Source organism: Athene noctua, chromosome 1, assembly GCF_965140245.1.
Source record: "Athene noctua chromosome 1, bAthNoc1.hap1.1, whole genome shotgun sequence".
Classification (NCBI taxonomy): domain Eukaryota; kingdom Metazoa; phylum Chordata; class Aves; order Strigiformes; family Strigidae; genus Athene; species Athene noctua.
Window position 1 is genome coordinate 244,001,819 of NC_134037.1, and position 25,114 is coordinate 244,026,932.

General features: G+C 38.1%; 1 protein-coding gene across 3 annotated transcripts in view; it reads left to right on the forward strand.

The window, feature by feature from the left end:
• Positions 1 to 25,114, forward strand: part of MIPEP (mitochondrial intermediate peptidase) — a 79,527-nt gene that overhangs the window by 23,890 nt on the left and 30,523 nt on the right. For all 3 annotated transcript variants that reach the window (XM_074915405.1, XM_074915414.1, XM_074915423.1), the window contains 5 exons: positions 9,819 to 9,972; positions 10,922 to 10,999; positions 11,998 to 12,202; positions 15,703 to 15,812; positions 22,274 to 22,348. In XM_074915405.1, coding sequence (XP_074771506.1) covers positions 9,819 to 9,972; positions 10,922 to 10,999; positions 11,998 to 12,202; positions 15,703 to 15,812; positions 22,274 to 22,348 — 622 coding nt within the window. The remainder of the gene's footprint in view (positions 1 to 9,818; positions 9,973 to 10,921; positions 11,000 to 11,997; positions 12,203 to 15,702; positions 15,813 to 22,273; positions 22,349 to 25,114) is intronic.

Below are 25,114 nucleotides of genomic sequence, written 5' to 3' on the forward strand. Positions count from 1 at the left end.
ACCATTTTTTTTAATCTGCTTTGTTTACATTTTCAAAGGCATCTTCTCATAGAAAAGTCTGTGCTATTCATCCTCTTGGGATTCAGATATACAACATGCAGTCCAGTCAGGGAAGCCTAAGTTCCAGAGAAGAGCAAGAGCTCATAGCTGAGCTCAAGACTTCTGCTAGTCAGCTCTAGCTGGTACCTTGCTAAGCCTGAGAGTGGCATTATATTTGTGTCTGCCTTTCTATGGTGACATAGGCATCCTAGATGCTTATTTGAAGCACTCTGAATCACCTTGCTGGGGCCCAGAACTTACATTTTAAGTTAAAAAGTATCCAGACAGGGTGTTTGATTCTTGCACTGGCTTGCTTAGCTGACCTGAATCCTTTTTCTTCTTTAGGAAGTGCTGTAACTATGTTTTCATGTTATTTGCCAGCTTTGGAGACAGCTGTACAATGTTCTGCTACTGATGCTAGTATGCCATGTGCATCATCCTCCCCGTTGAATTCTGCCTGTCTGCTCAGCTGGTGCAGCAAGAAACTGCAAATTGCAGCATGCAAGAAAACCTGTCTGCAGGCACTTCTCTGCAGTTGTCACTGGCTGGAGCTCCAGTTGGTTTCCAATGCAGATTTTAGCTGTCTGTCTCTAGAACATTAACCTTTCTTGCCAGTAGCAGTAACCCTTAGCAGAAATTTTACTGGTAGCAGAATGCCTGTTAACGTAGTTCAGTATGGGTTGTAATAACTTCCTTTCTTATTTCTTTTCCCAAAAATACTTGAATGCATTTCCTGTTGGAGATAAAAATTGTAACTTGGCTGAGTAAATGTAGAGGCAGCTTGCCAAAAAGTGACCAAAAAGAGCATGCTTATATTAAAGCAGCTGCTTCTTGCAGTTTTATTTGAATTTTTTACTATTTGTTTTAAATAGAAGGATCAAAGCTAGACAGCTATCCAAGCCCACAGTTGATAGCAGCTTGAAAATCTTGCATAAAGTGATTCTTAGAATGGCTGCTACTTTGACATGTAATATAGTAATTACATGCACAGTAGGACTATTAATAGTTGTTAGCATACAGATTTTGAGGATTGCTTTGCTCTGACTGATGAGCAGTTCTGGAGAGGCTAAGCTGTAGTGCTTTGGAAGCTTTGTTCCTTTTTATATAGGGACAGTCACTAGCAGTTAATTCATTACCTAAAGTTTTTGCCCTTTTATTCTATCAATAAAGAAGTATGTACAGTGGAATACCTTGTTTTGGTAGGGTTTTGCTGGGAGGCTTTTCTGTGCATTTTCAAATACACTTGGCTTCATGTTTGGAAAAAAATAAAAAAAGTCCAAGTAAATGCCATACCATCTTTTATCCCAGGTGTGGACTTTGAGTTTCTCCTTTATCTTCAGGAGAAATTAATTGTACTCTCTTGGATCAGCCCTCAGAAAGGCTCTAAATCCTACGCAGACAAGCTCTATCTTTGTTACAGGGCAGTTTAAAGTGCTAATGGAGTGTATTGATAGAAGTCTTCATCTTGGAGTTTTATATGGTCTTTTAGATTATCTGGCCTGAGTCAGAGAGTGTTTTGAAGATACAACCTGAGGCCCTTGAACAGCGTTAGAAAAGGGCTGAGGAAAAGACTTTAAGCTTGCTGTCACAATCACAGTCCGCATTGCTGCCAAGAAGTTGTGCTATGGTGTTTTAGATTAGCATGAATTTGAATGGTGAAATACTGTGCCTGGGAAATGTTTTGTTATCATAGTTTCACTAAGGTGATGAAGCTGTGAATTACTGAGGTTGGGTAATCATTTGCTAACAAACAGATGCTTCTTTCTTGTCATCTGGAAACGATGAAGTTGCTAATGGCTGCTACTGTTTGAGTGCCTGGAATCAAGCAAGAATCTTCAATAAGGGAACATGTAGTTTGTGAACTCTTCCAAATACTTTTCCACCCACACCCTCCAGCCAGACTTCAATTTTACAGATATAGGAGAGATTGTAGGATTTCCTGTTCTGCTCATTGAATGTTCTTTTTCTAGGAAAGATTCAAGTGTTTTAGATTAATTTCTTCCCTTTTCCCCATTGTCCTCTAATCTTATCTAGTGTTACACCTTTCATTCTGCAGTAAGTAGCATTAAATCTTGGAGGTGGGGGCTCAGAAGAGAGTCAGTCATATGCTTGCTCTTGCCACTGAAAGGCAAGATCATCTATTAATAATTCCAGAAACTGAGTTTTTTGTTATAGGACACCAACTTCAAACAGCTGAGGTTTTAGCTAATTTCTATTCCTAAATAAGCCCAAAGAGAAAGTTTTCCTAGACTTAGTGGAAGTTTGGGGTTAAACTTTCTTCAGTGGTAGTTGGTCTTACTTGATTGGTGAAAAGAATTCATGTATGAGGTAGGACTGATACAGAGAAATGATTACTTGTTTTGTGCCTTATTTACTTATAGAAAAATGCTTAGCAACTTATTTACTTACTTATAGCAACTTATAGTATTACTTATAGTATTTTTAAATATTGCTAAGGATCCTGCTTGCCCAGACTGTCTGTGGAATTTTACCAAGGACTACTGTGTTCATCAGAACAAAGCAGTTCACTGTGAAAATCTACCAAGAACTATAATGTTCAGCAAAATATTATGTTTTTGTCCTTGGGGTACAGGTGTGCTCTAACTAGTTGTAGTCTTGGTAATGAGTAAAGATAGCCATATACAGATGGTAGAAGTTCTGTTGGTTCTCTTAGATAAGATAGAATGAGTAAACTGGCTGAAAAACACTCTTTTTATTCAAGAAATTGGCAAAGAGAATCTGCGCTTGCTCCAGGGAAAAAACAAGGTGAGAAAGACTACAAGCCGCCTTCCCAAAGACTCCCCCCCCCCAAGACGACCACCAGGAGGCAATGTGCAGGTGCAAAGATAACATAAACTTTCAAACTAACCCAGCGTCACTCATGCATGTGTATGTTTGTGTTATGTAATACAATGAATATTCACACTCTATAAGTTTCTGGTAAAATGTGCGGTGGGCATGCAGGCTTTGTGGAGAAATCCCCTTGCACCCTGGTGCCAGAGTAAACATACCTGCTTTATAACTCTATTCGAGTTGTAGAGTCTTTTTTCTGCAAATCAGGACCAAATTCAACAGTTGTGAATTAAATCTGTGTTTTGGTGTCTGGAATGATTACTGTTTAGTGAGTATAGACTGGTGGTAGAGAAATATTTTGAAGTTGTGCTATCTACTTCCTGGAGCAGCAGGTTTTTTTCAGTACCCGATAATCACTTCGGAGTGTGTTATTGACTAGTATCATCCGATTATGAAAATTGCATTATATTATCATATTTTGTCCCCTTTCTTTGTAACTCCTATGACATAGCAGTGGCTAACAAACAAACAATGGATGCCTGATAAGGTATAATAATCATCACTAACTGCTGTCAGGATTGTCCAGAAGTAATTTAACTATCAGTCTTGTGTCATAAGACACTCGTGCTATTTGAGGATTTTTCAGCATCCTCGTCTTTGATCTTTGTTTTTACACTGGTGTAGTAGGCAAGGCAAAAATGGAAAAATAAGTGAAATCAGAAGTAGAAGCTTTTTTTTTTTTTTTTTTTCCTGGTGTTCTGCATAGTTTTTCAAAACTTTTTAAATTTTCTGTTGGCAAGAGGAATATTGACACACATCTTTCATTAAATGTGGGAGAGGTTTGACCATGATAACGTTCTACTAGAAGTGACTGACATTAACTTTGTGTACTTACTATTAAAGAGGTTGTTTACTCACGACCTCATTGTACTCAAAATGTCAGATTGTGACATCTTCAAACACTGGCCAGGGTAGGGGACTAGTTCCCCTGGGGAGTCTGCCTTAAGCCAGTGTAGTCATCTATTACTGCTGTTTTCATATGTGAGTGGATTAGTATCGTGCTTTTCCAAAAGACAAAACTATTACAGACTGATTTCTCCCCGCCCTGCTTTGGATAGTGGCAGTATATTATAAAATACTCATCAGAAAGCCTTCTCCCCATCCTCTACATTATGGGGTAAGTTCACAGGAACGACACACATGTTCAAGGAGTCCTGAGAATGAAGAAGAAATAGGCTTTTCTTCCTGCGATATGTTAATGTCAGCTCTTCTTTCCATAAAGAAATATCACTGCTTTCTCCTGCTAGTATGTATCTGCATTTTTGACAGAACTGAAATGAAACATAAAGTAGTTTTAGAGTTCTTCTCCTCTGCCCTCCAGCAAACATGTGTTAATCTAATATTCAAACTGAGTGTGGCAATCCTTTGCAGTTAGCATGAAACATTGTCCTCCTCTGATAAAGCTGGGATCTGTCTCATACTACAACTGTGTGGTCTTAGTCCTAGGCTTCATATGACCTCTTCACAGAATCACAGAATGATTGAGGTTGGAAGGGACCTCTGGAGGTCATGTAGTCCAACTCCTTTGCTGAAACGGGGACACCTAAAGCTGGTTGTCCAGGACCATGTCCGTATGGCTTTTAAATATCTCCAAGGAGGGAGACTCCACAACCTCTAGGGGCAACCTGTGCCAGTGCTCAGTTACCGTCACAGGAGAAAAGTGTTTGCTGATATTCAGAGGGAACCTCCTGTGTGTCAGTTTGTACCCATTGCCTCTGATCCTGTCACTGGGCACCACTGAAAAAAGCCTGGCTCTATCCTATTTGCACCCTCCTTCCAGGTATTTATATTCATGAGTACAGTCGCCCTGAGCCGTCTCTTCTCGAGGCTGAACAGTCCCAGCTCTTTCAGCCCTTTCTGGTGGAAGAGGTGCTCCAGTCCCTTCATCATCTTCATGGCCCTTTGTTAGACTCTCTCCAGTAACTCCATGTCTCTCTTGTACTGAGGCCAGCACTGAGCACAGCATTCCAGGTGTGGCCTCACCAGTGCAAAGACGAGGGGAAGGATCACCTCCCTTGACCTGCTGGCAATACTGTGCCTAATGCAGCCCAGGATGCCATTCCCCTTCTTTGCAGCAAGGGCCCACTGCTGACTGATGTTCAGCTTGGTGTCCACGGAGACCCCCAGGTCATTTTCTGCAAAGCTGCTTTCTTGCTGGGTGGCCCCCAGCATATGTTGGTGCCTGGAGTTGTTCCTCCCCACGTGCAGGACTTTGCACTTCTCCTTGTTGAACTTCATGAGGTTCCTGGCAGCCTGTTTCTCCTGTCTGTCAAGGTCCCTCTGGATGGCAGCATGACCCCCTGGTATATCGACCACTCCTCCCAGTTTGGTGTCATCAGCAAGTGTGCTGAGGATACACTCTGCCCCATCATCCAGGTCATTAGTGAAGATGTTCAAGAGGACTGTACTGAGCACTGACCCCCAGGGTGCACCGCTAGTCACTGGCCTCCAAACAGACTTTGTGCCAGTTTTCAGTCGACCTCCCTGTCGACTCATCTACCAACGCTCATCCAGCCTGTACATCACAGCTTCTCTGTGAGGATCCTTATGGGAGACAGTATCAAAGACCTCACTGAAGTCCAGGTAGATGATGTGCACAGCTCCCTCTTTGTCTACCAGGCCAGTTGTTTCATCATAGAAGTTTTATTAAGTTGGTCAAGCATTACTTGCTCTTGGTGAATCCATGCTGACTAGTCCTGATGACTGTCTTGGCTTTTCATGTACTTGGAAACGGTTTGCAGTATTAGCTGGTCCATCAGCAAAATTTTCTGCTTTTCAGAGAATTTTGAGCAGTTTGGTCTCTCTTGATACCCACAATTCTATTGACTTTTCTTGCTTGCTGTGTAAGTGTGGCTTAATTTCATGAAGTATTTTCAAGGGTGCTGTTCTTGACTTTCTTGTCATTCTCATATCCTCTTTTCCTGCAGCTGAACTCACTGGTAGGAGTTACATGTTTTAATTTCCTGCAACTCTGAAAATCTGATGGTTGGCTGTGACTGTGAGCTGTTGGAGTTAAATATTGATTTACTGAAGTGTGTGTTTGTAGTATTGTATTATATGGGTTCATTCTCAAAATACCTCATACAATCAGCTCTCTTCTCCCAGTTGACAATGAGGAAGTGGCTGGGAAACCCTGGATGATATTAAATGTGGGGGGAGGAGAATGTGAAGGTACTAGATGGGCTTTGCACATGGTCAGCATGGCTCTGGCAGGGCAAAAGTTCTGCAAAAAGCCCTGCAAAGAGCCCTCATGCAACTTCCATGTGAAACTACTTGAGTGTGTCTGTATTGCTCCCCTAGTTCTGAGATAGTGTTGTAACTGTGCGCCACCTGGATTAATAAACCATTCTGGAACCTAAACCAAGGTATGGTAAATATGAGTCTCTCTGCAGAAACCAATGTGAGATGAGCAGGGTTGGGGCAGAGCCAGAACTAATAAATGAATTGGTCTGAAGAGATCTAGCTCTAGGTTACTGCTCAACTCAAGGCTGAATTAGGACTAAAAGTGATGTATAACTTCCTCTTTTTTTTTCATGTAATTTTTAAGCTATACACAAAGAGTATCACTACCTACAATTCATCCTTGGTTTGTTTTGAAATAAATGTCATTTTAGAAATAAGGATAATCATGGTTTGCAGATTGGAGTTGTGTATGTGGAGAAATCCTGCTTCACATTATAATAAAATTCTGTTGAGACAATACTTTTATAGTGAACTTTCCATTTATGGGCAGTCCTTAGTTAAAGAAGCAATTGTTTCAATTACAGATGGGAAACTCAGTTTAGTATTCATAGTAGTATGTAGGATGGTGGTATAAGATTTTAAAGTGATGTGACAAAAAACAGTCCTGAACTATTATGGGGGTTGTTATGACTTGCTGCTAAAAGGTGTTATTTTTCCTTTTACTAAAAGGATCATTTTAAAAGGTTGTGTAGTCTGTATGCAGTGAGAGCTTCAAAGCAGAATCAGCAGATGAGGACTGAAGCATTTAGTGGTGGGTGTCTTCATGGTAACAAGCTGAGCAGAAGGTGATCACAGGGTGATACTATAAAAATCTGGAGATATCTGACATTTACCTACTACAGCTTTCCAAAGAGTGTCACTGTTGAAGAAGCTGCAGTACTTGGGAATTACTGACTTAAAAATCTGAGGATATTCAAGACACATGCTGTAATTCTGTACTTTGTTTTTCGGGGGGTTCTGGGTGTAAAGCAGTCTCTTTTGTACTCCAGATTTCTGTGGTTTATTGCATGCACATTAGCTTATCTCTTCTGCTTTCTTTTAGAGAGTTGCTTCCAGTCTTTATACCTAACTTGATCTAAAGTGTTTTATAACTGCATGAGTTTCAATAAGGCCAAATGCCAGAGGCTGCCCTTGGGCCACAACAACCCCCAGCAGTGCTACAGGCTTGGGGAGGAGTGGCTGGAGAGCTGCCAGTCAGAGAGGGACCTGGGGGTGTTGATTGACAGCCAGCTGAACAGGAGCCAGCAGTGTGCCCAGGTGGCCAAGAAGGCCAATGGCATCCTGGCTTGTGTCAGCACTAGCGTGGCCAGCAGGGACAGGGAAGGGATCTGACCCCTGTCCTCGGCACTGGTGAGGCCGCCCCTCGATTCCTGTGTTCAGTTTTGGGCCCCTCACTCCAAAAAGGACATTGAATGACTCGAGCGTGTCCAGAGAAGGGCAACGGAGCTGGTGCAGGGTCTGGAGCACAGGTCGTACGGGAGCGGCTGAGGGAACTGGGGGTGTTTAGTCTGGAGAAGAGGAGGCTGAGGGGAGACCTCATCACCCTCTACAGCTACCTGAAAGGAGGTTGCAGAGAGCTGGGGATGAGCCTCTTTAACCAAGTAATAAGTGATAGGACAAGAGGGAATGGCCTCAAGTTGCACCAGGGAAGGTTTGGACTGGATCTTAGGAAGCATTTCTTTCCAGAAGGGGTTGTCAGGCGTTGGAATGGGCTGCCCAGGGAGGTGGTGGAGTCCCCATCCCTGGAGGTGTTTAAGAGTCGGGTCGACATAGCGCTGAGGGATATGGTGTAGTTGGGAACTGTCAGTGCTAGGTTGATGGTTGGACTGGATGATCTTCAAGGTCCTTTCCAACCTAGATGATTCTGTGATTCTGTGATACCATGCTTATTTTTGTACAAGAAAGAAAATGTGTGTTGCAGCATGCAGAGTGTGAATTTTAGTGTTGCTATACATCTTGAAAAAATTGTCAGTGTGGCAGAGGCAAAATCTGCTTTATTTTCTATGTCCTAGTATAATTAAGAGTAGAATGGAATGCACTGGCTTTAACTTCTTCCATTTGTAATGTGAAAATAAGCACAATCCTGTAACTGAGCATCCCTGTATTTTTGACAGATGTTGCTATGGTAGTTGCAAAATGCTGGTGGAGTATGTGATAAATGTAATATAAAGGTTACTAGAAAAATAAAATACATTGACGTATTCAAGAATGAATGCTGTGTCTTAGAAAAGTAAGCCTACCCTGCTGTATGTCACGGTGCCGTGAAGCGGCGTAGTAGATTGTAGCTGTAGTTGTAAGCAGCATATTGACAAATGTGGTATCCCCAATGGACTTCATTTTTAGGTGTTTTGTGTGTGGGAGTGGGCAGAAAGGAAGGGTAGGTGAGTGGATGGGGACCAGGTAACTTTCACATCTGGTCTCTATAAACTTTTTGATCACAGGCCTTAACATAGCATGGTTCTCCTCTTTGGTGTTCAGGTATTGTAGTATAGCTGATGCATGTTTAAATTTCAGTGATTAGTTATCATGTCATTAAGAAGCAAAAGCACAAGAGCATGAAAGAATAAAGATAGAATGGAGGGACTGGGATTCTCTAGAGTTAAACAGTCTTTATTCTGAGACCCCAATGGTATAAATGGTATAAATAGCTGTCATTTATAAACATCATGGTAGAAATAACTTAACACTTGGACTTTGTATGCGAGATGAGGGAGCAAGAATATTTTTGCCATTTGGGGTGCACGTACAACTACAACCAGATTCCGATTCTGATTTTGTTTTGTCATCTTCAAAGAGTTGTGTGGCCCTGAGCAGCTTGTGGAAGGTGTAAGTTTGCAAAGCATTTGTTTACTTGATACACTTGTAGTTTCTTTACTTTTTAGGGTCGGAGTCTCAGGAAGTTTGAACCCAAGTATAGACTGCATGCATCTCTAAACTGCTTTTATAATTGCTTTCATTCTGTTTATGTGTGTGCATGTAGATGCATGGTGTCTTCCTCCCCAAGTATGTCTTCTGTACTACAGTGTCTTGAACATACTTAGTTGTTTGATGTTAAGCTCAGGAAGCTTGGCCATGTTTGAACTCCACGTCACATACTAAAGACTTCACATGGCTCAAAGCTGTAAGATACTTTCTTACATGGTTCAGAGGGTCCCCAGAGCTTGAGGTATGATTCATGTATAAGAGGTGATTGTGTCTCCTTGGTGTTTCTGTTGTTCCAGCAAAACACAAGACTGCAGGGTCAACAGTGTTTACTGTTTGGTTTCCTGCCCTACCTGAGGATTTGGTTTACACCACAGCCAAAGCCAGCTCATTTTGTGAGCTGTCACATGGTGCACCCTTGGCATGGGAATGGCACTTGCGTGCTGGTAGCCTCTTGTGGATCAAAAGGCACAGCCTGACCACCCATGGTGCTGCCAAGGGCTGTTTGAGCTATGGGTTCACCACATCCCTGAAAGCCATACTCAACATCTGCAGAATTTAAATATAAGAAAAATTGAGTTACTGTGAAGCACTGTGCTGTAACAGTGACTTAGTTTCACTGTTTGAAAAATAAAGTCAAACATGCTCAATAAGGGCCTTGAGGCTTATCTGGTGTATTTTGTCATGTCCTATGACTTGGAGGTGAAGACTGTAGTTTATGTAGCTTAACTGACTGGTTTGGGATTCTTGTATTTTGCTAGGTACAACATTGATCCTGGCTTGTACTGTCCATTTTTCTCTCTTGGGGCGTGCATGGAAGGTTTGAACTCTTTGTTCAGTCAGCTCCTAGGAATCTCCCTTTATGCTGAACAGACACAGAGAGGAGAGGTTTGGTCTGAAGATGTTCGGAAGTTGGTAAGTATTTTTTTTCCCAGCATCTGAAATGACAAGGGGAAGTCAGATATGATGGTGTGTTCTGCTGAGCCACAAATCAGATTTTGTTTTTAAATTACTTGGGTACCTATCAACAGCACAGACTGGTTGTCTAGTCTTAGTTGAAGTCACACCTCAAGGACTTTATACTCTCTCTAAGTGCCTTTTGTATGTTTGGTATTTTATGGCCTTTATAATATGTCTCTGTGTGAAGGGTGCCTGAATCAGAAGCAGTTTCCCTGTTTGGAGATTATTGTTGCACCTTTCAAGCTGTCCTTCTGCATAAGCCCTGCTAGTTTTCTTTAGTTTCAATTGGTAGATGAATGTAGATGGCTAGAATACTGTAGGTGGATATTCTATCAGTCATGTGTCTTTGCCTCATTTTTTTATTCTGTATGTCATCTTCACTTTGAGATTTGTTTTTTATGCCTTTATTTTTCTGCCCTCTTTAGAGGAGGGTGGAAATAAAAACTTGGGCAATATTTTACTCATCAGATTCTCAGGTTCCTCTGTTGTGTTCCCTCCATGTATTCACTTCCAGATCTTCACTGCTCTTCCACCTTGAGCCTGCAGCAAGAGCTGCTGTTCTTCATACTCTGTGGATCAATTTATAATTACTCCTCACTCTAATCAGTTTCTGTTACTATTGACTTCTCAGAAGTCATTTAGGGGCAACAGAGTGTGTTACTTTTAATACTAATCTGTGACTAATTAGTTTTGAGTGAAATGTAGAAATGGCTGTAGTTTGACGAACAAGTTGTGAATCTGGTATATATTTCTTTTTCAACTAAAATTACCAACAGATTTTACATTAATTATTCCCAGTTTATTTGTCATTTATTCATTATAAATCTTTGGATTAGAATACTGTGTCTTAAATTTACACATCTTAGTGCTTTTACTCTGTAAATGATACTCCTTTTTCCTTCAGGCTGTTGTTCATGAAACCGAAGGTTTACTAGGATACATCTATTGTGACTTCTTTCAGCGACCTGATAAACCACATCAGGTAACATTTATGATCTGATTCCAGAATGGGTTTTACTTGAGTAATGACTAGTGCTAGGCACGTTTGCATTCAGTGTAAGTTTAGTAAAAGTTACCTCGATTTAAAATAAATTAAATTTAAACAGGGAAAGTCAGTAATGTCAAATATGGTTTTAGGTAAATATTTTTGTGAGTAATCTTTCTTTTAAAAACTGTCACCTGATAGGCTGAACTCAGACTCTTTGTTCTACAGAATGACAGGCACTATGAAATGTAGAACTCTGTTTAGAGAAATGGTAGATTTTTAAACACCTATTTCCTGGCCTACTATTTATACATAAAAACAATATGAAATTTCAATATTCTCTGAAGGTGAAATCTCATAATGACAACTGATTTTTAGTCAAAATTCTACATAAAACAGTAGATAGTTCTAACTGCTGTGGCTCACTCATTCATGCTGCTTTAGTACCAGTATATTCACAATATGATGCTATACAACAGACACTTCACTCTGTAGAAGCTTCTGCAAACTTTTAGTGAGGTGGTAAGTGGACAAAATTTAAATCTACATTAGTTTAATATATTACTTTGCTAATATTTCACAATATAGTAGATGTGCTTGTGCAGTATATTTTATAAAGAAGTTATTGCTGAAGAATGAGGAGAGAACTTTATAAATTATGGATTTGGCACATCAGTAAATTTCTTTGAGCTACTGGTATTTGTATAGAAAAATTGAGAGGTTTTGATAATTATAAAACAATAAAAAAGTTTATTATCTAAAATCAATACAGTCTTTTCTTTATGAAATAAAGGTAGTTTCCATCTGAATATGAAGCAAATAATAGATGGAACAGTCTGCTGCTGTTGAACGATGTTGTTAATGATCATTGAATTCAACTTGTGTAACTGAGTATATGTTTAGGTTTAATTTAATAGTTTAATAATTTCATCATTGTTTTAGTATCATTGATATAATGACATTGGTGTCCATATGTTTGCTTTTATCTTGAAAAGGATTGTCACTTTACAGTTCGAGGAGGCAGGCTAAGGGAAAATGGAGAGTACCAGCTCCCTGTAGTTGTTCTTATGCTCAGCCTGCCCCGTTCAACAAGGGGTGCACCAACGCTACTAAGTCCTGGCATGATGGAGAATCTCTTCCATGAAATGGGACACGCTATGCATTCTATGCTGGGAAGAACTCGGTACCAACATGTCACTGGTAAAAAAGTTGGAATAGTGATTTCTTGTCTTTAGTTAAATGTTTAATTTCTAGAATAAGGGAGTAGACATAACGCGAGCAAACAAAACAAGAAAAAGAGGAGGAACCAGAAATGGTTGAGTTACATTGATACTTCTACATCTTTGATGATTTGAAAGTACAATATCAGATCGCCAGATATCTTCAAAAACCCAACCAAACAACACTTGAATATTCTTCTCCTACTAATAAGAATTAGGCATTTATATCTCTTCTTTCTGTACTGCTGATCTTTGTTCTAGCAGTGGTATCCGTTCTTGCAAGTTTGCCTTATGTGGAGTTTATAATAATGGAATAGTTTTAGGATTGAAATAAATTGGGCTAAACTTGTGCCTAGTGTAAAAGCACAATGAATCCTGGGTTGGAAATGATTTAGGAAACTGAATTAAGGAAATTTAGTAAATTACTTCTCACAAGGAGTATACACTGGCAGTATGGCAAATCTGTAAAGCCAGGCCTTTTCTCTAGTTGATTCTGATTAAAGCAAAATTCATAAATAAAAAACTTACTGTATTTGCAAGCATGGTTAACTCTTAGGACTTTTTATCATATGTTAATGAACATGAACAAATACCCAATCACAGCTTAGTGGGTGCACAGTAAAAGGGATATTGCCTTTTTTCATTTAGTGACTCTTCACAAGCAGTGGCAATGAGTGTACTGGCTGACAGCTCACTGGCTGCTGTGGCCTTCTGCAGTTGTGACAAATGGGTCAAAGACATGTTCTGGCTAAAGCTGCTTGGCATGGTACTTTTCATACCTTCTGTAATAGTGTGCTGGCAATCCCATTTGCAGTAGATGCTTATTAAAAAAAACCAACAAGTAGATGAAATTGTAGCTTCCTTGTCTGAAGGATTTTTTTCTTTCATGTTTTACCATTTTTTTGTTACAGTAATAATACAAAGTGGAGTCCATGGTAGAGTTATGTGTTATCAACAGATACTTTGTACCCAGTGACAAAATAGTCTTTTTTAAGTCTTCCACTTAAAATAGACTGAGCTGTTTGTAAGTATGTCACTAGTTAAAACAAATGAACACTATATATTCTGTTTCAGTATAAGTTCTGTATGTTCCTTGGGACGGTTAACTGCACTCTCCCACCCCTTCCACTCATATGGCTTAGCTCATCTTGACCTTCAGGAGTATTTACAGGGCCGAAGTAACTGCTTTGATGGGCTTCTCCTCTTGTGGTGAATCACGTGCATCTGCATGTCAAAGTCTTGAGGTGGCAGGAAATAGCTAATTTTGAGGATCAGACTTCCTATGACCCCCTGTGTATGGTTTCAGTGTTGCCTTAGCTCCAGACAGTCCTGTATCCCAGGGGATTTCACTCCAGATCTACCATGGCACAAACAGCGTAGAAGATCAGTCATGTTGTTTCTGCAGAGAACCTGGGGTCTTTTTTTAGGATTTGGAATGTGTGAAAATCAAATGGCTTGTCCCAGGGTTGTCTGTCAGGGGCCATCTGCACTCATGAGACACTGGGGTGGCAAAGTATGGAAACAAGATGACTATGGGCTATTGTGAGAGCAAAAAATTTGATATTGTAGTTGAGATGCACTGAGTTATTTGACATCTTTCCCACTCTCTTCCTGCCTCCCTTTTCTGATTAACATTCCCAAATATTCAGGAACCCATTCTGCTGCTAATGGGCCCAAAATGGGTAATACTGTATGTTTTTGACTTAAGATACGCTTCTTTTTAAGTTAATCTGACACTTTACTGTATGCATTTATTGCTTAATGCATATGTGCATGCATAAGATTTTTTTAAAACCTAGCTTGTATTCCGTTTTAGTTCATCATGTAGTAAAAAATACCTACATTTGTTTTACAGGAGGACTCATTTGTCGCATATAACTGCCCAACCTTTTACCTTTCTGACTTTCAGATAATGCAATTTTTCAGAAGTGTCTTAGTGTTAAAATAATTCTGTCACTTTATTAAGGAGCACTGAGAAAGCATAAATGTCTGGGGGATATCAGTGTAGTTCTGCGGGCATTTGTCTTGGGATGTGCCTTGGTTTAGTCTTTTTAAAAATTATTTTCAAACAACAAAAAAAGACTCTACTAATGAAGTGTGATGGTACAAAAGAAAGGTTGAGGTATTGTATAAGAACTGAATGACTGGATAGTGCAATGTTAGAAGTAAAATTCAGTTCAGAACTACACAGTGAAGGTTATGCATTTAGAGTGCTATCAAATGGATATTTTAACAGTGGTGGAGGAAGGAAAGAACAGTTTTATGTGTTAATGCAGAACTAAAAATAGCTAATGTGTCTGTGAAAGGGGCGAATATGGTTTCAAATTACATCAGAGGTGTATCTAACAGCAGTAAGTCTTAGAATGATTAAGAAAGAAAGTGTTAAAACCTCATGCAGTGCTTGGGTGTGGTTTTGTCTGGTCTGAAGGTGAATTCAAACTGAAGCAGGCACAGAGACAATGGATAGTCTTTTAGACTTTATCTTGTCTTTGGATAATGAAGGCTGAGAGAGAATATAGTTTCTCAATTTAGGAGGTAAAAAACAGTGTGGGAAATGCTATTTAAGTTAAAGAGCAGTGTTGGTCTGAAAACATTGAGTATAAACAGATTATGAATTCAGATTAAAAATTAGAGAAAGATTTGCGAAGATCAAAGGAGTGATTTTAAAAAATAGTCTTCAAGAAATAGTAGTAGAAGCAAAAACTGTACTAAAGACTAGCTTTGAATGTTTACAGTGTCTCTAGAAGAGACACATCACCTCTAGGTGATGACCCAGTGGGCTCAGTATTAAAGCAACAACTTTGTACATCCCTAACTTTAATATAGAATGCAGCTTTGATTTGGTCATGTGTTATACTTCTTAATATCTTCCATTGTGTAGGGTGCTGATAAAGATTAGAGTAAATAAGGTTTTTGGGAAAGTGCTTTTTGAAAATACTAACTGTGAAGATACTACCTCATTGCACTTACTTAGGACATGTCTTCAATCTGAAAAGAGTGTTCCTTGGATGAACAACTTGATATTATAAAGCAATATAAAGCATAAGTAAGCTCAGCAAACAGATGGAAGCTAAAAATTGTAACTGTGAATAGGATTAAGGCAGAGTTTTATTTACATTGTAGTTTGATTTAGGTTTAGGACACTTAAATAGATTTGGTGTTTCATGTAGGGCCAGTTTGGCTGCAGTCTGGTTTAGTTTAAAAAGGGTGTGATCCAGAGCTTTATAAGGTGCCTCACCCAGCTGTTCAAATATTTTGTTTTACTTTGTGATTTATAGTAAAATGGGTAGTATTATAATGAAGCTTTTCTGGCAATATGTACAATAGTGCTATGGAAATAAAATATTGACTTAATAAGCAAAAGAACCCTAAAGTTCACCAAAAGTCCAAACTGAGAGTTGCAAAATCTTTTGGGAAGAGTTAACTATTTGTGTTAATGAAAATAGCAGATGCTAACATGTACAATTATTTTACCTCTAGGAACCAGATGTCCTACTGATTTTGCTGAAGTTCCCTCAATTCTGATGGAGTACTTTGCAAATGACTATCGAGTGGTTAACCAGTTTGCAAGGCATTATAAAACGGGGCAGGTAGGGAAAATTATGTAAACTACTACTAGGGAAACTAATATGTAAACTACTGAAAATAGAAAAGAATCGTATTTTCATGCATTGTTTGTTAATAAGGTTTAAAGTCGAAATAAACAGTGGGTAGACACTGTCTTAATACTGTAATTTCAATTATTCATAAAAAATGTTAGTATTCTCATTGCAGAAAAGCTAATTGTAATCTGTAAAAGAATACTGGATTGTTATATTCAGAGTTCCAATTACATTCCTACAAAGGTTGTGTAGTTTCTACACTACAAAAACTTAGCGTGGTAGGTGAACAACTTCTGTGTGAATCAAGTTATGTGGAATGTTTAATTACAGAGAAGTTATGACAAAAATAGTGATTTGTCATTGAACTGTTTAAGGTCTGTCTTAAAGATCGGGTACCAAATCATGGAGATAAATAGAAATGATCTGCAGTGTTTAGCACAGTGTAGGGTAGTCATTGAAATATTTTGTGATGAAAAGTTTACTGCTTTATTTATGATTAGATTAGGATTAGTTAGATTCTGGCAGTCATGAATCTCTGCATTAAAACTGATAGCTTTTTTATATAAAGCTATTCTATGTCAGTCTACTGCAAGTATCTACTTTCTGTGGGAAATTTAGGAAACAGTGCTCTTTGGTGACTTTCAGTGACTGTTTTAGTGCATGGCAACAAAGTGATTTACATTTGTACAGCCATTTCTAAAACACAAAACAGTAAACAATAAGCAAAGATCTTTTTCTAGTGCTTTTGATTGAAGCAAGTTTCAGTATACTCAAAGTGATGGTTGAAGAATAGACTACCCATCAATGCAAAAACAAGGAAGCCTCCTAAGTTGTGTAGTATTACAGTTTGTTGAAGCTTTTTATCCAATACTAAGCGTTCGGTATATTTCAGTATTATGGAAGTGGAATTGTGTTTGCCTCCACAGAACAGTTAGAAAAATACATTGCTTAACTTCTGTTTTAACACATACTATTTGATAAATTTGCTCTGGGTTTTTTTTGGGTTTTTTTGTTGTTTTTTTTTTTGTTTGTTTTTAACAGAGCAGTTGTTTCTGCAGAATTGATTGCATTAAGAAAGTCTCCTTGAAACCTGGAAGCTAAAAGTACTCAGTTCAGAAGTGTTTACCATTTATATGTTTGAGTCCACATACCAAAATAACTGCTTTCTAGTGTTCTCTATAAAGTTCATGTAGTGTTTAAACATTGTGGAGTTAATCTGATTGCATATGAGTTCAGAGAATGAATTTGACTAAAACATCTGAAAGAGATTTGTGGAACATTATTTATGGCTTTGTATTTTCAAAATGGCTTAACAAATCTAAACCATGTTTAGTTGCAGTGGAAAAGCTAGGAACCAGACACTCTGTCCCATTTCATATTTCCACAAACAACTTCTGTTTATTGGTGGTGAAATCTTGCCCTTTCAGAGAGCAATTGAGAGAGGTTTAATGTAGAAATTCAGTCTTGAAGGGGGCAAGAATGGATTATGCTGGAAGATGAGAAAAGGAGTCTGAAACTGTTGTGTGGCTTTTGAGGGTTTTAGTTGCCTTCCTTTTAATTGCTTTTTAAAAAATTTAGAATGTATTTTTAAGCCATCATCCAAGATATATAAATCTGCTTTTGCTTATGTTGGTTCATCTAAGCTAGTTTTAAGAATATGATATCAGATTTCTGTATCTGACATTTAAATACAAATACACTGAAGTAATTTTTTCTATTATTGAAATTTAATGATTGTTACAGCAATTACTTTCATCTGTTGTGTATATGTTACAAAGTACTTTGAGTAGAAAATCCCAGCTCTCTTACATTTACAACTTCACAAAAATCCTTTTGGGGCTTGTTTGCTGTGCTTGTTCCCTGTCTAGTTTTTTGGTGTGCAAACAGAAATTTAAATCAACATTTTCTTCTCCAGTTTTTTAGTTATTTGAAAGAAAAATGAGTCCATTTTATCCGCTTTCAAGGGGAAATAAGGAAGGTGGGTGAAACAGTCAAAATGTCAACTTTGTAAAACCATTTCATTCAAAAGTTGTGCCATATGAGAACTTCCATTAGGTTTCTTCTTATGAATAAAGAGACTGAGCTTCTCTGTGTGAGAAGGATCCTTCCTGCAACAACCATACCAACATATCTCTGATGTATGTTGGCAGAAGAAGGGTTTTTTACTGAACTTGTTGAGGAGGCAGTGCACATAATTCGAAAAAGCATCCTTCTTTCTGCATTGCTGCATCTATTTAATAATTTTGCATGCAAATTTTAAGTGGTCATTATTAACACTCCTACTAAACATAATTACATAAGAAAAACTCGGTAGCGTAGTCTTAGTTTATGATTGCTTTTGCCAGTTGCAGAATAACTGGACCTGGGGATCCTCATTGAGGATCAGTGATTATGGGAAGAGGAGGGGAAGAGGTGTTGTTTTGATTATTAAAACATATGAACTGTTGAAAACTGGGTTTTTTGTAGCATTCCAGGAAAAAGATTTGGTGGGCAGGTTTTCAAAGATGAGAATGCATTATGCATACAGATGTGGATCATGAAGATCTGGTCCAAAATACCTTGAAGTTTATAGAATAGAAAGTTTGTCTCTGCTTTCTGTGCATTTTGGATAGTCGTGCTGTTGAGTACTGAGGAGTGAAAAAGCTTGCAAGCTCTTCTGGCAGAAGGAGTAAGTCTTGAGAATTTAGTTCAAAAAGCTGGCCAGCACAAAAATATTTGCTCCAAGAAAGTAGCAAGCCTAGTTTTCCTTTCATCTTGAGATAACTCAACACAGTTAATCTGTTGGGGGGTGGGGGGAAGATATAGGACTGTGTTAATTAGTTACTAAAGTTGAATTACTCAGGTAAGCTCATGAAGTCAAGCCGTACCAAAATTAATTCATAACAGTGTTTATGCAGACAATCTGGTGCATGTGTACCATTCTGTATCACTGTGTGTGTTTGTTTACTTTCATTTGTTAAATTCACAGATATATGTGGTAGGTCTATCAGGCTAAATCATTTGAAGATTGTGTGTCTTTGGAGGCTCTCTTGAACAAAGGCCAGTACTTCAGCTGTTCAAATTTGAGCTGACTTCATTTTTCACAGAGATGGAATTACAAAGGCAGCATTGTATTAGCATGATTACAAGAATAAGCCCACAGATAGTAAACAGTCATGTGTGGCAGTTACTTCACAGCAGTAAGAAGTTAAGTGTGCTTTGGGACTCAGGGAATTCTGTTCTTCTAGCCACCATGGCAGACATGCTGTAAAATTCATGCCAAGATCTTAAAGCTACTTAATATAGAATGATGGAAAAGTGGAACCCGAAGTAAAGCATGTAGTGTTTTAAAAATGGAATGGTAATTCAATTAATGTAGTTTTAGCCAAAGCTCTGTAAAGTCTTTCTTTCAGAAGGAAGATGACAGTTTGATTCTGGTCTTATCGGTAGGGCTCATCTTTCAGGATAAGTAAGATAATCATGCTGGTGCATTTTCTTTCTTGACTCAGCTGCTTATTAAGGGGGTATGAGATTGTAATGGAGCAAGGAGAAATAGTTTCTATTGCCTGAAACAGTACATCTTCCTCTGTACATCCAAGACCTCAGCATATCTGTATGCCTGACGTTCACAGAAACAAACTTTGGAGAGGAGTGGTGATCTTTGAAAAACCCTCTGGAGTTCCCTGCAGTTTTAAAGTCCCAAATGTGCTTTGGGAAAAATAAAGCAATCTTCTTTTTATTATTTCTTGTGCCAAATTCTGCTTGGCTTGTGAATTATGATCACAACACAATTTTTGAGCCAGATCAGTAGCACTGATAGATTTAAACAAAAGAACATTTATATCTTTCTCCTGTGCCTTTTTGTCAATAGGTATTGTTGTAAGAATGATGTTATAATTTCTTGCTGATTTTAATCTGCTCAAAGAATAGAGCTTGATCTTCAGGGCAGAGTAGATCTACATTGTTTGATATTCAGATGGCTGCAAAAAAAAAAAAGATTTTCTTGGAGGCCTTTGGTATTACCTACACTTTATTGGTCTCTAGAAGGTAGTGCTAAGCTATCTCCTGTGCAAAGTCTGTAAGAAATGCTTAGTTCTGAAGTGAGAATTAGACCTGCTTCAGTTGTTTCTTGAGCAGGGCTGGATGTGACCAACTGTCCCAGGGGGTGCACAGAGTCTGTCCACATTGCTAAACCTTGCAGCTCTCTGCCCCAGTGAACTGCAAACTTGGATTTCCTGGTTTAGTTGAGGATCTGTGGAACTGTGGTTTACCAAAATGCCAGTTAGAAAAGTCTTAGTGCCTCTTGTTCTATTTATTTGGTGTACCAGCTGAAAGCCTGTGCTCTTAACTTCTTCTTACCATCATTTAATATAGCAAAAATATAAAATTGAAAATCCATTATGTTGAAAGAGCTGGTTTGACCTTACTGGTAGGAGAGTTCTTGGCTTTAACCATGTTAAATTATAAATGTGTACAATATACATGTTTGCTGTTGCCAAGCTTTTGAATGTTCAGCTTTTTTAACACTGGCAAATTACAATTTCAGAATTCCCATCCACTTTTCTCATATTTTACTGTATCCAAAATGCAGGTCTTCTTAGAAGAAAGCAGTTTTGTTTAATAACATACTGTATTACTTCAGTAGTAAATGAAAGCCTCCAGAAAGCTCCCAAAACTTGCTGATAGGTTTGGTGCTTAATAACAAAATCTGTTCAAAATTCTACACGTTTCCTTACACAAGGGTTTTTGCATGACAGCTAAAACTGTGTTACTGCAAATCCACATTTGCTTTAGTTCCAGGCTGAAAAGTTGTTGCAGTGCATGACTCAGTCAGTGTAAGAGGGTGAGATAAGAGATGTTCATAGAGCCAGGAGAAAAATTGTCCAACCAACATACTTTTTACCATTTGTAATTTTATTCTATTTTGCTTCTTGCCTTAATAACTTTTTTACATAATTAAGTAGTATTTTGAACAATACTAATTCCAGTATGGCACGTCAAATTAGTGAGCTACTAACATCTTTATTACTATGGATAACTGCCCATTACTTTAGGAGTCCAAAATCATCATGTAATTTGAAACAGAATTTTTGTGTTTAGAAAGGGTAAATACTGGCCTAACAAGAATATACTGTAGGACAGACTTCATGTTCATTGGTTCATTTTTCTGTGTTGAAATTTAACAGCTGTGCATATTTATGCCAGGCAAAATAGTTGGTGGTGTTCTATCCCATTCTTGACCCAGCTAACATTTGTCTTGGAGAAGAGGTTACAAGCCTTGGCAAGCTACAGCATAAAACAGCTGTGGAACTTGAGAGTTTTTCTTATCTGTTTTAACTTCCAGATTCCATAGAGTTAATTGATAACATTTTTGTCACTTATGTGTAGCTTCTCTAGAGTTGGGTTTTTATTCTGTGAATATTAACATTGTTTATTTGAAGTCATATAATTTGTGCAGAATCTAAACATGTGCCTCTGCCATCAGGACCTGTAGACTTTCACGTATTGTTTCTTAAACACTTCAACACACTCTCAAAGCATAGGTGTGCTTTTAAAGTTCAGTGTAATACCAAACGTCTGTATTACATTTTACAACTTGTAGTAACTTAATATCTTAGCAAGAATCCAGTTATTTTAACCATACTTGATATGTTTGGTTAATAAAACTGCTAGCAAAAAAAAATGCTTACTAGGAAAAACATCTATTGCAAAGCTTCAGGAAAGAACAGAAGAAGTACAAGGTCGAGCGTTCACATACAGATATTCTTAGAAATCTGGCATGAAGAAGTCTTTGGATGTACTTGTAGACATCTGAATAGAAGGTAAAAAGAGTTTGCTAATGGCTTGAAAAATGTCTCTGACTTTCAGCATGTGGTGGCATGGATAATTTTATTGCCGTAGATGAGGAATAAATTCAACTTTGTTGAAAATTTAAAAGGGTAGATATTTACTGTTCAGTGTGACTGAACATTTTTATGCGGCAGAAGGCCTGACGCTGTCCCAGTTGAAGTTACGAAGACCCCACTAGCTCATTGGGAGTTATGTGAGCCTCCATGTCAATCAAAGTGAGCTATGCTCAAAGACAACAGGAGAATCTGTTGTAATACCTGCTTTTGAATACTAGTCAGGGTGACCTGGGAGGACTTTAACTGTCCCATCTGTTCTTTATCTCTAAAGATAGTCATAATATTTTTAACAGTCATATAAGGGAACATAGGATTAATTTAGAGAAAAACAAACACTGAGACACAGTAGTTTCTTGATTGCTATGTAAATTACTGCTGATATCTTAATTGACCATTGTTTAGCAAATGAGATTTCCTTTCTCAATGCAAAGCACTTCAATTATGTTTTTATTACCACCATGAGTTTTTTGTGTGTGTGTCTTCAGCCTTTTCTAGTAGTAAGCATGCTATTTACAAATATACAACAATTCTAAATATGTTCCTTTTTTTTTTTTTTTATTCAAGCCACTACCAAAAAACATGGTGTCAAGACTGTGTGAGTCCAAAAAGGTGTGTGCTGCAGCTGATATGCAACTCCAGGTATGTTCTTTGAATTGTAGTCTCTACTTTCTATCCAGAACTTTCAGAACATATTTTAATTCTTCTAATTTTACCAAATTGTTATTTTGGTGTAGACACATTATCTAACTATATGCAAATTAATGAAAATAAATTAATTTTAATATTAATTTTCATGTTTGATTTTGTGAATGTATTCTGGGCTGTCTGCTTAAATGTAGATGTCTAAATCTGTTGGAAGATATTGTGAAAACCAGAGCTTTTGGAAATGGTTGGATTATCAGACTTCCCAAATGTGGTTTAAGATTGAGTTCTTAAATTACAGAATCATTTAAGGAGAACTTGCTGTGGAGAAAGCACTGTGTACCTTTGCATTATTAATGTGTAGGAGGATTGAGAGGCACAGGCCACCTTAGTAAAGTCAAACCAGGTTGTTTATGTACTAAAATGTGATTAGAGCTCCTTGTCTTCTGCAGCTCCAGTATGAAAGTGCCAACTTGTTACTGCCATTAAAGTTAGTGGCTGAGCTATAAGGCTGTAAGACTTCTTTCTCACAGTGTTAGGAGCAATAATTAAGTTCATAAACCTTTGTTATTGGTGGGTTGATGTTATTAATCAGTCATTTTCATAAACAAACTATTAGTGTTACTTTTCTTAAAAGGAAGTAAAGGAAAGTAGGGTTCTATCTAAAATGGGTGTTTAGGTTTTTTTCAGTCCTGCAACAGCAGTTCTCAGGTGTGAACAGTAGCATTAGCATCCAACCAAGTTCTTTTACAGTGAGAGTTTGGCTGCATTTGGTATGCTACAAGCTTCCGCTGTGTGATATTTGTGATTTTGTTTTCTTTGCTTTGCCTTAATTCAGAAGCATATAACTTTACAGTTAGCCTGGTGTTTAGGTGAGAACTCTGCTAGTACCTTAATAAAGGGTAGTCATTATTTTTGAGATGTGGAAGGAAACAAATTTAAAGATCAAATCTTTGTAATTATTCACTTTGAAAAGTGCCCAAATGATTACAATTTGGTTAACTAGCGCAACTCATGTTTGTAGACAGAAGTTGATTTCAAAGAAAAGCTTAGTTAAATATTTGCAGTTTACTCTGTGCATTTTTTTAATAGTGATTTAAAACTAAACAGAATACTGGTGTGTGGACCTGCAAATGTATATGTGTCAGTTACGCTAGTTAAAACCAGACTTAACACTTGTTTTCAGTGAAGACATGTATTTTTCATTGGTTAAACTTAACAGCTTTTTGAATTATGCTTTCAGTGCAGCACTCTCTGTCAGTGACCAGTGTTGGCTGTGCAGGTATGAACAAGGAGAGTATCACTTGCAGCTATACCTCTGTGACATGAAAATAACTGCATCCTTTCTGTAGGTCTGATTCTGAAATGCACACCGCTGGCTCTGAAAGATTCTCATCTAAAGATAGTTGAGAATGCAGAAAGAATGTGGGAAAAAATATCATTAATTCCCATAGAAGTTTTTTTGAAAAAAAACAATTTTGAATTGAAATAAAATTTACACTGAGAGTACTTAGTCGTGGACCTCTTCATGAAGTCCACCAACACAAAATGATTTGCTGTGTACAGACTGGTAGCCATCAAAGTGATGATCAAGTGCTTTCACATGCGCCCATTTTTTCTGGTGTGTCCCTGACAGCTATATGTAGATTTGACAGATTTTGTTTCAACTTCTAACATGTATTTGCTATAATCTTGTCAAGGTTTGATACCAAATTGACATTATGGGGACTAAATGGGCTTGGATAGCATGAACACTTCAAGTCACAGATATATTAACAAGTGACATGGCCTCCCTGTTCTGTGGCAGGGGAGATGATGTGCTCCAGAAGTCAATCAAGAAGGGGTCATTGCATTGGTCCCGTGTGGTGGGCCATGCAATCCTCGTGCCACTGTTGGTCCTCAGCTGCTCCTGGGGTCTCTGTAGGGTCTGTCCCAGAGTGACCATACCTCCTAGCTTTAGAACTGGGGAAAGAGCACCCACTTTTGGTGGGCTCAGATTCCTGTGAGTGCCTAATGATTGACTGGTGCTGGCAGTGATGCAGTGATTGAGCAGGCTGCTTGCCCTCAAATTACTCTTGTGTAAGTAATGTTCAACCAGTCTCAACCCATGCCAAATGACCACAATGCCACACTGAATAATATTACTCATTTCCTATTTTCAGCACCATGTTTTTGGAGATTCCATATGTAATACCCACAGAAGTACGCACTCATTTCAAAGAGACAGACTGGCAAAGCCGTTCTATTTATCACTTCACAAAAATGTCCCAGAGAAGTTGACTGCATGGCAAATAGAAAGTTAATACATTCCCTTGTAGAAGTGTGTATTATTACTCATGCAGATCTAAAAGAATGATAATTCATTGAAGAAAAACATATTTCAGTCTGCAGATTCCAAAGTACATATGTACTACTGTGAATGGTGACTCTTATACCTTTCTTTCAGACTTTGCAAAGAATATATTCTATATTGACAACTATATGGTATGTAAGCCTTATTTGACCTTTGAAAGAAAGAAGAATGCTTACAAATTTTCCAGCAGTGGGGAAAAATGCCTAAAGGTTCTTTTGTGGGCTGTAAAAAATAAGTCTATTGGATGTGAAAATCAAAAATGATTCTGTTTTATCATCATAACACCTTGGCATTTTCTTCCAGCTCATGTAATTAGTTACTCAAGGGGAAAGATAGGAAAATCCATGCATCTTCTCGTAAGGCTTTTGCTATGCAGGTTGAGTCCCAGAGGCTTTCAGTCAAGTAGTTAC